We start from the raw sequence: 18,327 nt of genomic DNA, 5'->3' as shown, positions 1-18,327 counted from the left end.
TCCTACCGCAGAATGGCAGGAAGACGCTATGAGAATACAGAATGAAAGCGACGGTAAATCTGTAATATGTTAATTCATTCGATATTTAAATAATTAATTTAATATATATATTAATATTCAGCCTTTTTTAAATGTGATTTAGGGTATTTTTTTACACATGACATTGTTAGGTAATAATTAGCCTACAGTGAGATGTTTTTACTTCGTTTGGAATACATTCATTCAAAAGGTTAATTTTTAATGTAAGATGAATATAATTTAAAAGGCAAAGACACTGTAGCCTACAACGGGTGAAGTGATCCAGGGGACAGGAGGTCTAGTATGAAACCACTGGATGTGACCAGTAGCCGAGACCCTGTGCTGACACAAACGTTGCTGACTTTATGACGGTTGTAGACGAGGGTGGGAATCCATTCAGTCCACATCACAATACTCCCATTCTAGTTGATTGATGGCAAACAGTGTAACAGCCAAACACCTGTAAACTAAGCAACCAATGTAGCAGCCTAACACCTGTAAACTAAGCAACCATTGGCTTAGTATCCCCCCCTTCTTTCTCCCTCCCCTTCTTTCTCTCTCCCTCCCCTTCTTTCTCTCTCCCTCCCCTTCTTTCTCTCTCCCTCCCCTTCTTTCTCCATTTCTCCCTCCCTCCCTGCCCTTCTTTCTCCCTCCCTCCCTCCCCTTCTTTCTCCATTTCTCCCTCCCTCCCTGCCCTTCTTTCTCCCTCCCTCCCTCCCCTTCTTTCTCCATTTCTCCCTCCCTCCCTGCCCTTCTTTCTCCATTTCTCCCTCCCTCCCTGCCCTTCTTTCTCCCTCCCTCCCCTTCTTTCTCCCTCCCTCCCTCCCCTTCTCCCCCCACCACCCTGTTTTGTGTGTTATCAGGCACTGTCTTGTGTAAACCTCTTAGCAGTGTTTTAGTGCCCTGTGAACATAGTTTCCCAATGGACAAAGCATGCAACCCCAGAACATTACCATGTGAATGTAAAGCCTATAAAGCCCCACAGGCCTGGGGCCAACAGGTCTGGTTCCCCCCAGCCGGCGACCGACAGGCTGCTTGTTCAACTCTGAGGAGACAACAGGTCTCGGAGCAGAGCCAGCGGCTCCCTGGTTCCCCCCAGCCGGGGGCCAACAGGTCTCAGAGCAGAGCCAGCAGCCCCCTGGTTCCCCCCAGCCGGGGACCGACAGGTCTCAGAGCAGAGCCAGCAGCCCCCTGGTTCCCCCCAGCCGGGGACCGACAGGCTGCTTGTTCAACTCTGAGGAGACAACAGGACTTAGGGCAGAGCCAGGTTGCCCCAAAATGGCATCCTATATTCCATATGTAGTGCACTACTTTTTGGGCTCTGGTCAAAAATAGTTTACAATGTAGGGAATAGTTTGCCATTTGCCCTGGTAAAAAAGTAGTGCACTATATATGAAACAGGTTGCAATTTGCCCCAGTAAAAAGTAGTGCACTATACAGGGAATAGGTTGCCATTTGCCCTGGTCAAAAGTAGTGCACTATATATGAAATAGGTTGCAATTTGTCCCAGTAAAAAGTAGTGCATTATACAGGGAATAGGTTGCCATTTGCCCCTGTCAAAAGTAGTGCACTATATATGAAATAGGTTGCAATTTGTCCCAGTAAAAAGTAGTGCATTATACAGGGAATAGGTTGCCATTTGCCCTGGTCAAAAGTAGTGCACTATATATGAAATAGGTTGCAATTTGCCCCAGTAAAAAGTAGTGCACTATACAAGGAATAGGTTGCCATTTGCCCCTGTCAAAAGTAGTGCACTATATATGAAATAGGTTGCAATTTGAGACGCACTCCCTGTCTCTCACCCAGGCCAACCAACCACTCTCACTACACCACTTAGTAGTACTCATAGACAATGTCCACAAATGGAAGTGTGTGTGTGTTTTTGTGCGTGCATGCTTGCAAACGTCTGTGTCTCTGTCTGTGTAGGTAAGGTATGTGGATGTAGGAATTCCTTAACAGATTGTTTCTCTCCCATGAGCACACCCACTCTACTCTGCACCTGCCCAGCTTTACCACTGGTGGTTTCCTGCTATTGTATTCTCATCCACAGAGGATGACAGCAGCTACTCTATCTTTCCTACTCAGTACTCAGTTGTATCCTGTCCCTGGGTTTCCAATATGGACCAGATGTTATTATTTGTAATGGAAATAAAACCTCCGAAGCGGTTTGACTTCTTGGACCAGTTTCCCGGAACCAGTTTGGGCTTAGTCCTAGTCTAAAAGCACGCTGCTTCTGTGTCCAGGAACCAGACCCCTTGTGTGCTACGGGTGTAACTGACAGAGTTGTTATGATCTATCTGACATAGTTGTTGTTATCTATCTGACGACATAGTTGTTGTTATCTATCTGACGACAGAGTTGTTGTTATCTATCTGACAGAGTTGTTGTTATCTATCTGACAGAGTTGTTGTTATCTATCTGACAGAGTTGTTGTTATCTATCTGACGACAGAGTTGTTGTTATCTATCTGACGACAGAGTTGTTGTTATCTATCTGACGACAGAGTTGTTGTTATCTATCTGACGACAGAGTTGTTGTTATCTATCTGACGACAGAGTTGTTGTTATCTATCTGACGACAGAGTTGTTGTTATCTAGCTGACAGAGTTGTTGTTATCTAGCTGACAGAGTTGTTGTTATCTAGCTGACAGAGTTGTTGTTATCTAGCTGACAGAGTTGTTGTTATCTAGCTGACAGAGTTGTTGTTATCCTCTCATAGAAGTGATGTCATCACTCCCCTCAGGCTAGCGTGTGTGTAAGCTCTGAGACTCTCAGGCCTAGGAAGGACTTGCTCAACCACATTCCTCACATACAACCCTGAGCTGAGTGGTCAGCCCCTCCCCAAACTCCCAACCCCAAGCCACATCATGAGTCGCCGGGCGGATAAAATCCAGCACCTCAGACACAACAGAGGACATGTTTATCAGAAAACAGAACAACTAACTGACCCACTTATATTAAGACTTTCTAGAGCATTCATATAGTCTTCATAAGAACTACATTATTGATTCACAAATAGTTTATAAAACATACCACAGTTTACAAGACGTACTTTACTACGATGATTTACAAGACATACTTTACTACGATGATTTACAAGACGTACTTTACTACAGTGATTTATAAGACATACTTTACTACGATGATTTATAAGACGTACTTTACTACCATAAAGACATAACACTTAAAGGGTGACAAAAGGTCCTTATAAACTGAATGAAGGACAGTGGAGAAGATGTGTAGATTAAGTAGACTTTATTGAATGAGATTGAAGCTGTCTGGTCAACAGTATTTGAGGTAAATGCTGTGGTTAAACTGCGTCTCTGGAGTTAAATAATAAATAGTTCATTAGGCATTAGTTTGTAACGGATGGTAAGTGTTATTGTATAAGTTATTATAACAAGGTAACCTAAAGGAGAAATACAACTTAAGTGTTTATTTATTTAACCTTTATTTAACTAGGCAAGTCAGTTAAGAACAAATTCTTATTTTCAATGACGGCCTAGGAACAGTGGGTTAACTGCCTTTTCAGGGGCAGAACGACAGATTTGTACCTTGTCAGCTCGGGGATTTGAACTTGCAACGTTTCGGTTACTAGTCCAACACTAACCACTAGGCTACCCTGCCGCCGTTTAGTGTTCACCAACATGGACTTTCCAAGATACTGTCTGTTTTCAGACTGTGTGTGTGTGTGTGTGTGTGTGTGTGTGTGTGTGTGTGTGTGTGTGTGTGTGTGTGTGTGTGTGTGTGTGTGTGTGTGTGTGTGTGTGTGTGTGTGTGTGTGTGTGTGTGTGTGTGTGTGTGTGATTACCAGATCTCTTAGAGTAACAGTCAGTTGGTGATGATCATAAATAGACAAAGCCATTGTTGCCTGTCGCCTATGACTTCAACTCCGTGAAACAACGTCTCATTGACAGACAGGGAGCTGGGCTGTGAAACAACCGTCTCATTGACACACAGGAACACGATGACATAGAACAAGCATAGAAAGAAAATAACATAGAAAAGAACAAAAGCTATGAACAATAACTACACTGAAAGAAGTGGAAAAAAACAACACTAAACATGAACAATTGTAACGAATCCTTCTACAAGTTTTGCAGGCGTGAGAAAGAGCTGTGTGTGTGTGTGTGTGTGTGTGTGTGTGTGTGTGTGTGTGTGTGTGTGTGTGTGTGTGTGTGTGTGTGTGTGTGTGTGTGTGTGTGTGTGTGTGTGTGTGTGTGTGTGTGTGTGTGTGTAAGTGCTAATGAGTGTGTGTAAGTGCTAATGAGTGGAGATAAAGTTGTGTGTTTAGCGGTTTACACAACAATGATAAGAACTAAACACACCTTGGTTATCTTATCTTAAACACACACAGACATACCCACAAGTGCTTTCAGTTCCACTTGCACAATCATTTACTGCATTGTAATCACAACATGATTTAACACAGAGACAGGCAGAGTTGATAAACTATGTATAAAACTATTATAAACCAAATACAGTCTTGGAAGGATAGATGGCACATAATCACAACCCAGTACATTTACGTCATTTAGCAGACGCTCTTATCCAGAGCGACTTACAGGAGCGATTAGGGTTAAGTGCCTTGCTCAAGGGCACATCAACACATTTCTTTTCACCTAGTCGGCTCGAGGATTTGAACCACCGACCTTTCGCTCTTAACCGCTAAGCTACCTGCCGTCCCTAAAGTTCCAGTTTCTCTCCCCGGCTCTGTTAGTAGTACCCTCTAGTCCAAACTTACTGGGTATAACCCACATTGTATCATTGCATTAAACACAATGATTAAGAAACACTGTGTCCTCTATCCACAGAGTCAAGGCCAAACAAGGCCAACAGGTGCTTTACAATGGCTCTGAAAAACTCAATGGTACGGGGGATCCACACCATTCACACTACAGAATCCAAACGTTGTCTCAACGGCGGCCTTCCACCGTGACTGGGCAGTGGTGGTGGTGCAGGCAGTGGCAGAAACTCCAGAGTGACATCATCATTCAGCGACTTCACAGAGAGAGCGTTGCACTGTGTAGAGGTGGCAGTGACAGAAACTCCGGAATGACATCGTCATTCAGTGTGTGTTGTTAGTGAGAGAGGAGAATAGAATGGAGAAGACAGGGAGATGGAGAAACTATTCACTCTGACACACAAAAGAGCAGACAGGAATAAGCACCATACTTCGTCTCACACACACACACACACACACACACACACCAATACACACATCCACCAATACACACACACACAGTGCTATTTGTCCTGTGCATCCAGAGGTCTTTGTCACAGCTCTGAACATTACTCTTCTTCTTAGGTCATGGTGACTGATGTGTATCTGAAGCCTGATCAGACCGTCCCACGTCCTGTGCCATGGTCAGTCCAGTGGTTGTACTGCCTGTCAGTCAGAGGTAGCCATTCCCTCTGCTGGTCACTGACCTCTCCATGGGGTTCTCTGCTTGCCCAGTGTGCTCTGAGAACCCCTCTCCTCCCCAGTGTGGGGTGATGGGGGGGTAGAGGATGATCCCCAGGGTGGGGTGATGGGGGGGGGGGGGAGGATGATTCCCAGTGTCTTTTCCAGTGTCTGTATGTGTCCTCTCCAGGCATCAAACTATGAGAGAATCTCTGCTAAGAAGAGTGCTCTGTTAAAAGAAAACAGCAAGAGAGCTTCACGTTAGTCACGTGTGTGTAGAGTGATGGAAGCTGTGCTTTGTGCTCATTTGGCCCAGTGTAACGGTGAAAAGACCCCGCTCGTCTCAGCCAAGCTCTGTCAGTTAGTTGGGAGAAGAGCAGCAAGCCCAGCTCTGTCAGTTAGTTGGGAGAGGGGCAGCAAGCCCAGCTCTGTCAGTTAGTTGGGAGAAGAGCAGCAAGCCCAGCTCTGTCAGTTAGTTGGGAGAAGAGCAGCAAGCCCAGCTCTGTCAGTTAGTTGGGAGAAGAGCAGCAAGCCCAGCTCTGTCAGTTAGTTGGGAGAAGCAAGCCCAGCAGTTAGTTGGGAGAGGCAGCCCCCAGCTCTGTCAGTTAGTTGGGAGAGGAGCAGCAAGCCCAGCTCTGTCAGTTAGTTGGGAGAGGGGCAGCAAGCCCAGCTCTGTCAGTTAGTTGGGAGAGGGGCAGCAAGCCCAGCTCTGTCAGTTAGTTGGGAGAGGAGCAGCAAGCCCAGCTCTGTCAGTTAGTTGGGAGAGGAGCAGCAAGCCCAGCTCTGTCAGTTAGTTGGGAGAGGAGCAGCAAGCCCAGCTCTGTCAGTTAGTTGGGAGAGGAGTAGCAAGCCCAGCTCTGTCAGTTAGTTGGGAGAGGGGCAGCAAGCACAGCTCTGTCAGTTAGTTGGGAGAGGGGCAGCAAGCCCAGCTCTGTCAGTTAGTTGGGAGAGGGGCAGCAAGCCCAGCTCTGTCAGTTAGTTGGGAGAGGGGCAGCAAGCCCAGCTCTGTCAGTTAGTTGGGAGAGGAGCAGCAAGCCCAGCTCTGTCAGTTAGTTGGGAGAGGGGCAGCAAGCCCAGCTCTGTCAGTTAGTTGGCTGAGGGGCAGCAAGCAGGCAGAATACGAAGGACAAGTGAGGTCAGGCTCTGGGGTCACATTGGGGGCACAAAGGTTACAAAGAGATTTCACCTGGCTCTGCCATTTCAACTGAGGTAAAAAAAAATGTTAGAAAGCTGAACACTACGCTGGCATTAGCCATGTAGTGGTAGTAGTAGTAGTGTAGTAGTAGTAGTAGTAGTGGTAGTGGTAGTAGTAGTGGTAGTGGTAGTGGTAGTAGTAGTAGTAGTGGTAGTGGTCGTGGTAGTAGTAGGTAGTAGTAGTGGTAGTGGTAGTGGTAGTGGTGGTAGTAATATGTGAAGTTGAACAAATGTGATATCTAATCACCTGTGCCTTTTAATTGTAACTGATAGCAGACAAATGGAGTTAGATCCATAAAAGTCCATATAAACACAGTTGTAAACCATTAGATTAGAAAAACAAATAAGGGAATAAGAAACCCCCCAAAGTAGTTCAGGTTTAGATCTTGACAATAGTTTTCCAGCTTTTCATATTATGGTCTGATTCTGCTTATCTCTCTGGCTAAGAGGCACAGGTGCAATGACTTCTAAAACAGATTCCTTTCTCACCTGAGTCACAGTATATCTGTTAAGGTGAGCCTCCATACCTGAGAAAGATGAGCATAAGCTTATCTCTTGTCTTACCTTAAAGGGATACTTGGGGATTTTGGCAATGAAGCCCTTTATCTACTTCCCCAGTCAGATTAACTCATGGATACCAATTTTATGTCTCTGCATTCAGTAGTTTTGCAAACCAATGCTAACTAGTGTTGCTAGCAGTTACCATAGACGTCCAGTCATTGTGCTAACGCTAGTTAGCATCTTCATTCAAACTGCACGCAGAGACAAAAATGGTATCCACAAGTTAATCCTTACTCTGGTGAAGTAGATAAAGGGATTCATTGACAAAATCCTGAGGTATCCCTTTAAGCAGTCTTAGCGACAGTACTGTATGAGCATAGGGACATCTTTGCCCTGAATAAGTAGTCTCAACTATAGTACAGTATCTCTCCAGTGTATTTCTACTGTGGATGAAGTGAACCCATACTGGGTGTACCCTAAATGTAGCTCACCACTTTCCGGGGCTTATCCCGCTCCTCTCCGCTCTCCTGCTGTAGGGTATGGGCGTGGCTATGGGTGGAGCCTCCGTTGGAGGGGCGGGAAGAATGGGTGGAGGGGCGAGGGGAGGGGGAGGGGCGCTCAGCGGCTCTGAACCGCTCTAACGCAGTCTGGCAGTACGGGGGTAGAGAGTCTTCTCCCCGTGAGTCTAATACCAACTCCACCTCCCTGTTGCTAGGACAACGGCTATGGTGACGCTCGCCGCCACTGCCGCTGCTCTTCTTAGAACCCTTAGAACCCTTAGAACCCTTAGAGGTGTGTCTGAGGGCGTGTCCTCTTCGCTGCGCCCCCTCCCCCCCTATCACCTCCACTGTCACTGGCCCCACCCCGTCTGGTCTTGCGCTCCAAAAGAGTGCTCAGGAGTTCGTCATCGTAGTCCCGCCCCGTGGGCTCTGGCGAGGAGGGGGAGGAGGGGCGGGGGGTTTAGGGGGTCGCTGCTCCAACTCGTTGTCCCACGTGCCCCGTCTCTTCTTGGGCGAGGGTGGCGGACTGCGTTGTCGGTTTCCCTGACGATCTCCATGGCAATCCTCTTGGCGATCTCGTTCTCGCCAAGTCTCTGCGCGGTCATCGCAATCTCTGTTGTCACGGTAACCACGTTTCGTCGTCTTGTCCCGGTAAGAAGGTGGACAGTATTCCCGATCTCGATCCCTATCCCGGTCACCTTCTCGTTCCCGCAGCTCCAGTCTCTCGTACTCCTGGTCGGTGTCTCTGATGTCCCTGACAGTGAGCTCCTCCCTGGGGCCTCTCTGTCTGTAGCACTGGGAAAACTCCTCCAGCTCATCCAGAGAGCCTGACTTCCCACCCAGGAGGAAGGCCTTACGCTGCAGGTGCTCTGAACGAGGGTTCCACCTGGACATAACATCTCATTAGGAACTTAGAACATGCAGATCATGCAGAACGCACACACACACATACACACACAACCCCTATGAAGACACACACACACACAACCCCTATGAAGACACACACACACACACGCACACACACACACAACCCCTATGAAGACACACGCACACACACAACCCCTATGAAGACACACACACACACACGCACACACACACACAACCCCTATGAAGACACACACACACACACAACCCCTATGAAGACACACACACAACCCCTATGAAGACACACACACACACACAACCCCACTGACCTCCAAACACACAACACAACCCCTATGAAGACACACGCACACACACACACACAACCCCTATGAAGACACACACACACAACCCCTATGAAGACACACGCACACAACCCCCACTCCCCTCCATACACAGTCAGTCCTAAGGCGTTTATGGAAACCTGCTGTTATTATCATGATGATGGTCCTCCTCAATGCTGCGGTTGCGGCGGTGCTGGTAGCGTGTGGGGCGACGGGTCTGAGAGGAGGACGAGGGATGATGGAGGTCAGGGATGTCTTCCAGGTCACGGTCGTGGTCAGGGATGGCTGGCAGGGCATTCTTCTGTATCTGGCGGTAAGACTGACGGAAACCCCCTGTATCCACCTCATGGAGAGAACTGAGCTCTGAGATACTGCAGGCTGAGGAAGAGGAGAGGGAAGGGGGAGGAGGAGAAAAGGAGGGGTGGAGACATGAGTACGTTTCTGTATTTATGATACTATGAATCACAGTGTTAGTATCACAGTGACTAGGCCTAAGATAAGATGCCAGGTGAATGAAGAATCCAGTTGACATGCACAGAACATATAGAGAGAGGAAGTCCTAGATGAAAAACCTCTAAAACAAACAGACACATTACAATAGGTCTTCTTTTACAGACTGTCTTTGACACACAAGGCCAACACATCCAATCGGAGAAAGAAAACAATCTACCAGCAGTTGATGAGGATTGGAGGAATTAGAGGAATTTATCATTAGATGAGGATCAACAAGGTGGTGATGTACGGATAGCGTGAGACTGGCTCAACAAAACGAGGAAGAATCAGGCGTGTTGTCTTTATGAAGTAGGAGGAATCAGGTGTGTTGTCTTTATGTAGTAGGATGAATCAGGTGTGTTCTCTTTATGAAGAAAGAATCAGGTGTGTTGTCTTTATGAAGTAGGATAATCAGGTGTGTTGTCTTTATGAAATCAGGTGTGTTGTCTTTGAAGTAGGAGTCAGGATGAAATAGGAGGAATCAGGCGTGTTGTCTTTATGTAGTAGGAGGAATCAGGTGTGTTGTCTTTATGTAGTAGGAGGAATCAGGTGTGTTGTCTTTATGAAGTAGGAGGAATCAGGTGTGTTGTCTTTATGAAGTAGGATGAATCAGGTGTGTTGTCTTTATGAAGTAGGAAATCAGGTGTGTTGTCTTTAATCAGGTGTGTTGTCTTTATGAAGTAGGAGGAATCAGGTGTGTTGTCTTTAGGAGGAATGAAATAGGAGGAATCAGGTGTGTTGTCTTTATGAAGTAGGAGGAATCAGGTGTGTTGTCTTTATGAAGTAGGAGGAATCAGGTGTGTTGTCTTTATGAAGTAGGAGGAATCAGGTGTGTTGTCTTTAGTAAGGAATAGGAGGAATCAGGTGTGTTGTCTTTAGTAGGAGGAATCAGGTGTGTTGTCTTTAGGTAAGGAATCAGGTGTGTTGTCTTTATGAAGTAGGAGGAATCAGGTGTGTTGTCTTTATGAAGTAGGAGGAATCAGGTGTGTTGTCTTTATGAAGTAGGAGGAATCAGGTGTGTTGTCTTTATGAAGTAGGAGGAATCAGGTGTGTTGTCTTTATGAAGTAGGAGGAATCAGGTGTGTTGTCTTTATGAAGTAGGAGGAATCAGGTGTGTTGTCTTTAGGTGTGTTGTCTTTAGAAGTAGGAGGAATCAGGTGTGTTGTCTTTATAGGATGAATCAGGTGTGTTGTCTTTAGGGATGAATCAGGTGTGTTGTCTTTATGAAGTAGGATGAATCAGGTGTGTTGTCTTTATGAAGTAGGAAGAATCAGGTGTGTTGTCTTTAGAAAGTAGGAAATCAGGTGTGTTGTCTTTATGAAGTAGGAAGAATCAGGTGTGTTGTCTTTAGAAAGTAGGAGGAATCAGGTGTGTTGTCTTTAGAAATAGGAAGAATCAGGTGTGTTGTCTTTAGGAAGTAGGAGGAATCAGGTGTGTTCTCTTTATGAAGTAGGAAGAATCAGGTGTGTTGTCTTTAGAAGTAGGAGGAATCAGGTGTGTTGTCTTTAGGAAGTAGGAAGAATCAGGTGTGTTGTCTTTATGAAGTAGGAGGAATCAGGTGTGTTGTCTTTATGAAGTAGGAGAATCAGGTGTGTTGTCTTTAGGAAGTAGGAAATCAGGTGTGTTGTCTTTAGGAAAGTAGGAGGAATCAGGTGTGTTGTCTTTATGATTTCAAATCAAACACATTTTATTGGTCACATATTTAGCAGATGTTATTGCGGGTGTAGCGAAATGCTTGTGCAGTTGCAGGAGAAGAGAGAAGAGGAGCACTGTTGAAGCTAGGATTTCAGAGAGTAGTGTGTAGGCAGAGGTTATTTCAGAATGGATTTCAGAGAGTAGTGTGTAGGCAGAGGTTATTTCAGAATGGATTTCAGAGAGTAGTGTGTAGGCAGAGGTTATTTCAGAATGGATTTCAGAGAGTAGTGTGTAGGCAGAGGTTATTTCAGAATGGATTTCAGAGAGTAGTGTGTAGGCAGAGGATTTCAGAATGGATTTCAGAGAGTAGTGTGTAGGCAGAGGTTATTTCAGAATGGATTTCAGAGAGTAGTGTGTAGGCAGAGGTTATTTTTCAGAATGGATTTCAGAGAGTAGTGTGTAGGCAGAGGTTATTTCAGAATGGATTTCAGAGAGTAGTGTGTAGGCAGAGGTTATTTCAGAATGGATTTCAGAGAGTAGTGTGTAGGCAGAGGTTATTTCAGAATGGATTTCATGCAGATTATAGCTAGAGTATAAAAAGCATGTTGACTCTGTCCAACACAGGGGTTGTCTGTCTGTAGGGCTAACAGCCATGAGTCAGGTTGATTTCAGAGTGGATTTGATTTCACAGAGGATGAGTGTAGTAGATTATAAATCCTGCTGAGTCTACACAGGGCAGGGTAACTATCTGTCTGTCTGTAGGGCTTACAGCCATGATACATGCAGAAGTTGATTTCAGACAGAGTAGAGTATAGGGTGTATTGAGTCTGTCTGTCTGTCGGGCTTACAGTCGTGGTTCTGGGACTTGGCCGGGTGGAAAAGAGCCAGCTGTTTCTCTACATGCTGCAACACCTTCAGAGAGTCCCGACCCAGAGAGGACTGATCCAGAGTAGACTGCAGCCGGTACACAGGCCGCACTGAGACGTATATGAGACAACAAACACTTGTCAGGCAGGAGAGGAGAGACAGGCCTCGCTACAACAAACTGTTGGACTCTGTATGAGCTTTCTACACGTTCAACAAGGTGAAGAAATGGCTGTTCAACTATATCAGTATGTTTCTTATATTGCTGCTTTAAATGAAGTTAAAAATGAAAAGGCAGCTTGTTAACATTTAAAACATCAGAACATCAATAGACAACACCAGACCCAGTACCCACCTCCAGCTGCACTGTTCTCTGACACAGAGGGAGGAGCGGACATCAATAGCAACACCAGACCCAGTACAACACCAGACCCAGTACCCACCTCCAGCTGCACTGTTCTCTGACACAGAGGGAGGAGCGGACATCAATAGACAACACCAGACCCAGTACCCACCTCCAGCTGCACTGTTCTCTGACACAGAGGGAGGAGCGGACATCAATAGACAACACCAGACCCAGTACCCACCTCCAGCTGCACTGTTCTCTGACACAGAGGGAGGAGCGGACATCAACAACACCAGACAACACCAGACCCAGACACAGAGGGAGGAGCGGACATCAATACCCACCTCCAGCTGCACTGTTCTCTGACACAGAGGGAGGAGCGGACATCAATAGCTGCACACACAGAGGGAGGAGCCAGACCCAGTACCCACCTCCAGCTGCACTGTTCTCTGACACAGAGGGAGGAGCGGACATCAATAGACAACACCAGACCCAGTCCAGCCCACACAGAGGGAGGAGCGGACTCCCAGCTGCACTGTTCTCTGACACAGAGGGAGGAGCGGACATCAATACACAGACAACACCAGACCCAGTACCCACCTCCAGCTGCACTGTTCTCTGACACAGAGGGAGGAGCGGACATCAATAGACAACACCAGACCCAGTACCCACCTCCAGCTGCACTGTTCTCTGACACAGAGGGAGGAGCGGACATCAATAGACAACACCAGACCCAGTACCCACCTCCAGCTGCACTGTTCTCTGACACAGAGGGAGGAGCGGACAACACCAGACCCAGTACCCACCTCCAGCTGCACTGTTCTCTGACACAGAGGGAGCGACATGGGGACCACCAGACCCAGTACCCACCTCCAGCTGCACTGTTCTCTGACACAGAGGGAGGAGCGGACAACACAGACCCATACCCACCTCCAGCTGGGACACAGAAGCCCTGCTCCTCAACCCACCTCCAGCTGCACTGTTCTCTGACACAGAGGGAGGAGCGGACAGCAATCTGAGACCAGACCCAGACCCACCTCCAGCTGCACTGTTCTCTGACACAGAGGAGGAGCGGACATCAAAAGTAGACATTCATCAGACTTCAGGTATTCCACCTCCAGCTGGTAATACTGACACAGAGGAGGAGCGAACATTCATCACTTCAGGTATTCAACACCAGACCCAGTATTCCAGACTCCAGCTGCACTGTTCTACTGACACAGAGGAGGAACATTCATCACTTCAGGTATTCCACCTCCACAGGTAATCTGACACAGAGGAGGAGCGGACATTCATCACTTCAGGTATTCCAGACTCCACAGGTAATACTGGAGGAGGAACATTCATCACTTCAGGTATTCCAGACTCCAGCAGGTAACATACTGGAGGAGGAACATTCATCACTTCAGGTATTCCAGACTACACAGGTAATACCAGGTATTCCAGACTCCACAGGTAATACTGGAGGAGGACCATTCATCACTTCAGGTATTCCAGACTCCACAGGTAATACTTCAGGTATTCCAGACACAGGTAATACTGGAGATGGAACATTCATCACTTCAGGTATTCCAGACTCCACAGGTAATACTGGAGAGGAACATTCATCACTTCAGGAAGACACAGGTAATACAGGAGGAACATTCATCACTTCAGGTATTCCACACTCCACAGGGAGGAGGAACATTCATCACTTCAGGTATTCCAGACTCCACAGGTAATACTTCAGGTATTCATTCATCACTCCCACAGGTAATACTGGAGGAGGAACATTCATCACTTCAGGTGTTCCAGACTCCAGGTAATACTGGAGGAGGAACATTCATCACTTCAGGTATTCCACACTCCACAGGTACTCCATCACTTCAGGTAAGACTACTGGAGGAGGAACATTCATCACTTCAGGTATTCCAGACTAATACTTCACCAGACTCCACAGGTAATACTGGAGGAGGAACATTCATCACTTCAGGTATTCCAGACTCCACAGGTAATACTGGAGGAGGAACATTCATCACTTCAGGTATTCCAGACTCCACAGGTAATACTGGAGATGGAACATTCATCACTTCAGGTATTCCAGACTCCACAGGTAATACTGGAGGAGGAACTCCACAGGTAATCATCACTTCAGGTATTCCACACTCCACAGGTAATACTGGAGGAGGAACATTCATCACTTCAGGTATTCCAGACTCCACAGGTAATACTTCAGGTAATACTGGAGATGGAACATTCATCACTTCAGGTATTCCAGACTCCACAGGTAATACTGGAGGAGGAACATTCATCACTTCAGGTATTCCAGACTCCACAGGTAATACTGGAGGAGGAACATTCATCACTTCAGGTATTCCACACTCCACAGGTAATACTGGAGGAGGAACATTCATCACTTCAGGTATTCCAGACTCCACAGGTAATAACATTCAGGTATTCCAGACTCCACAGGTAATACTGGTATTCCAGGAACATTCAACATTCACACTCAGGTATTCCAGACTCCACAGGTAATACTGGAGACATTCATCACTTCAGGTATTCCAGACTCCACAGGTAATACTGGAGGAGGAACATTCATCACTTCAGGTATTCCAGACTCCACAGGTAATACTGGAGATGGAACATTCATCACTTCAGGTATTCCAGACTCCACAGGTAATACTGGAGGTATTCCAACATTCATCACTTCAGGTATTCCAGACTCCACAGGTAATACTGGAGGATGGAACATTCATCACTTCAGGTATTCCAGACTCCACAGGTAATACTAGGAGGAACATTCATCACTTCAGGTATTCCAGACTCCACAGGTAATACTGGAGGAGGAACATTCATCACTTCAGGTATTCCAGACACTCCACAGGTAATACTGGAGAGGAACATTCATCACTTCAGGTATTCCAGACTCAGGTAATACTTCAGGTATTCCAGACTCCACAGGTAATACTGGAGGAGGAACATTCATCACTTCAGGTATTCCAGACTCCACAGGTAATACTTAAGGTATTCCAGACTCCACAGGTAATACTGGAGGAGGAACATTCATCACTTCAGGTATTCCAGACTCCACAGGTAATACTTAAGGTATTCCAGACTCCACAGGTAATACTGGAGGAGGAACATTCATCACTTCAGGTAATACTGGAGGAGGAACATTCATCACTTCAGGTATTCCAGACTCCACAGGTAATACTGGAGGAGGAACATTCATCACTTCAGGTATTCCAGACTCCACAGGTAATACTTCTGGAGGAGGAACATTCATCACTTCAGGTATTCCAGACTCCACAGGTAATACTGGAGGATTCCAGAACATTCATCACTTCAGGTATTCCAGACTCCACAGGTAATACTTCAGGTATTCCAGACTCCACAGGTAATACTGGAGATGGAACATTCATCACTTCAGGTATTCCAGACTCCACAGGTAATACTGGAGGAGCAACATTCATCACTTCAGGTATTCCAGACTACACAGGTAATACTGGAGGAGGAACATTCATCACTTCAGGTATTCCACACTCCACAGGTAATACTGGAGGAGGAACATTCATCACTTCAGGTATTCCAGACTACACAGGTAATACTTCAGGTATTCCAGACTCCACAGGTAATACTGGAGGAGGAACATTCATCACTTCAGGTATTCCAGACTCCACAGGTAATACTTCAGGTATTCCAGACTCCACAGGTAATACTGGAGATGGAACATTCATCACTTCAGGTATTCCAGACTCCACAGGTAATACTGGAGGAGGAACATTCATCACTTCAGGTATTCCAGACTACACAGGTAATACTGGAGGAGGAACATTCATCACTTCAGGTATTCCACACTCCACAGACTCCACAGTAATACTGGAGGAGGAACATTCATCACTTCAGGTATTCCAGACTCCACAGGTAATACTTCAGGTATTCCAGACTCCACAGGTAATACTGGAGATGGAACATTCATCACTTCAGGTATTCCACACTCCACAGGTAATACTGGAGGAGGAACATTCATCACTTCAGGTATTCCAGACTACACAGGTAATACTGGAGGAGGAACATTCATCACTTCAGGTATTCCAGACTACACAGGTAATACTTAAGGTATTCCAGACTCCACAGGTAATACTGGAGGAGGAACATTCATCACTTCAGGTATTCCAGACTCCACAGGTAATACTTAAGGTATTCCAGACTCCACAGGTAATACTGGAGGAGGAACATTCATCACTTCAGGTATTCCAGACTCCACAGGTAATACTGGAGGAGGAACATTCATCACTTCAGGTATTCCAGACTACACAGGTAATACTGGAGGAGGAACATTCATCACTTCAGGTATTCCACACTCCACACTGGAGGAGGAACATTCATCACTTCAGATATTCCAGACTCCACAGGTAATACTTCAGGTATTCCAGACTCCACAGGTAATACTGGAGATGGAACATTCATCACTTCAGGTATTCCACACTCCACAGGTAATACTGGAGATGGAACATTCATCACTTCAGGTATTCCACACTCCACAGGTAATACTGGAGATGGAACATTCATTACTTCAGGTGTTCCAGACTACACAGGTAATACTGGAGGAGGAACATTCATCACTTCAGGTATTCCACACTCCACAGGTAATACTGGAGATGGAACATTCATCACTTCAAGTATTCCACACTCCACAGGTAATACTGGAGATGGAACATTCATCACTTCAGGTATTCCACACTCCACAGGTAATACTGGAGGAGGAACATTCATCACTTCAGGTATTCCACACTCCACAGGTAATACTGGAGATGGAACATTCATCACTTCAGGTATTCCACACTCCACAGGTAATACTGGAGGAGGAACATTCATCACTTCAGGTATTCCACACTCCACAGGTAATACTGGAGATGGAACATTCATCACTTCAGGTATTCCACACTCCACAGGTAATACTGGAGGAGGAACATTCATCACTTCAGGTATTCCACACTCCACAGGTAATACTGGAGATGGAACATTCATCACTTCAGGTATTCCACACTCCACAGGTAATACTGGAGGAGGAACATTCATCACTTCAGGTATTCCACACTCCACAGGTAATACTGGAGATGGAACATTCATCACTTCAGGTATTCCACACTCCACAGGTAATACTGGAGGAGGAACATTCATCACTTCAGGTATTCCACACTCCACAGGTAATACTGGAGATGGAACATTCATCACTTCAGGTATTCCACACTCCACAGGTAATACTGGAGGGGGAACATTCATCACTTCAGGTATTCCAGACTCCACAGGTAATACTGGAGGAGGAACATTCATCACTTCAGGTATTCCACACTCCACAGGTAATACTGGAGGAGGAACATTCATCACTTCAGGTATTCCACACTACACAGGTAATACTGGAGGAGGAACATTCATCACTTCAGGTATTCCAGACTACACAGGTAATACTTCAGGTATTCCAGACTCCACAGGTAATACTGGAGGAGGAACATTCATCACTTCAGGTATTCCAGACTACACAGGTAATACTGGAGGAGGAACATTCATCACTTCAGGTATTCCACACTCCACATGTAATACTGGAGGAGGAACATTCATCACTTCAGGTATTCCAGACTCCACAGGTAATACTGGAGATGGAACATTCATCACTTCAGGTATTCCACACTCCACAGGTAATACTGGAGGAGGAACATTCATCACTTCAGGTATTCCAGACTACACAGGTAATACTGGAGGAGGAACATTCATCACTTCAGGTATTCCAGACTACACAGGTAATACTTCAGGTATTCCAGACTCCACAGGTAATACTGGAGGAGGAACATTCATCACTTCAGGTATTCCAGACTCCACAGGTAATACTTCAGGTATTCCAGACTCCACAGGTAATACTGGAGATGGAACATTCATCGCTTCAGGTATTCCAGACTCCACAGGTAATACTGGAGGAGCAACATTCATCACTTCAGGTATTCCACACTCCACATGTAATACTGGAGGAGGAACATTCATCACTTCAGGTATTCCAGACTCCACAGGTAATACTGGAGGAGCAACATTCATCACTTCAGGTATTCCAGACTACACAGGTAATACTGGAGGAGGAACATTCATCACTTCAGGTATTCCACACTCCACAGGTAATACTGGAGGAGGAACA

At 46.1% G+C, this 18,327-nt stretch overlaps 1 protein-coding gene across 1 annotated transcript in view; it reads right to left on the bottom strand.

Moving 5' to 3' along the window:
• Positions 1-3,255: 3,255 nt before the first annotated feature.
• The window catches only part of LOC124019722 (immunoglobulin-like domain-containing receptor 2), a 54,830-nt gene continuing 39,758 nt past the window's right edge, over positions 3,256-18,327 (bottom strand). The window contains exons 6-14 of the mRNA XM_046335139.1: positions 13,196-13,288; positions 12,965-13,046; positions 12,831-12,848; positions 12,590-12,700; positions 12,256-12,399; positions 11,797-11,925; positions 8,962-9,199; positions 7,608-8,502; positions 3,256-5,650 (exon numbers count right to left, since the gene is read on the bottom strand). Coding sequence (XP_046191095.1) covers positions 8,010-8,502; positions 8,962-9,199; positions 11,797-11,925; positions 12,256-12,399; positions 12,590-12,700; positions 12,831-12,848; positions 12,965-13,046; positions 13,196-13,288 — 1,308 coding nt within the window. The 3' untranslated portion in view covers positions 3,256-5,650; positions 7,608-8,009. The remainder of the gene's footprint in view (positions 5,651-7,607; positions 8,503-8,961; positions 9,200-11,796; positions 11,926-12,255; positions 12,400-12,589; positions 12,701-12,830; positions 12,849-12,964; positions 13,047-13,195; positions 13,289-18,327) is intronic.

This window comes from Oncorhynchus gorbuscha, unplaced genomic scaffold, assembly GCF_021184085.1.
Source record: "Oncorhynchus gorbuscha isolate QuinsamMale2020 ecotype Even-year unplaced genomic scaffold, OgorEven_v1.0 Un_scaffold_658, whole genome shotgun sequence".
Classification (NCBI taxonomy): Eukaryota; Metazoa; Chordata; class Actinopteri; order Salmoniformes; family Salmonidae; genus Oncorhynchus; species Oncorhynchus gorbuscha.
The sequence above is the reverse complement of the archived record's forward strand: the minus strand, read 5'-3'. Positions and strand labels throughout refer to the sequence as shown.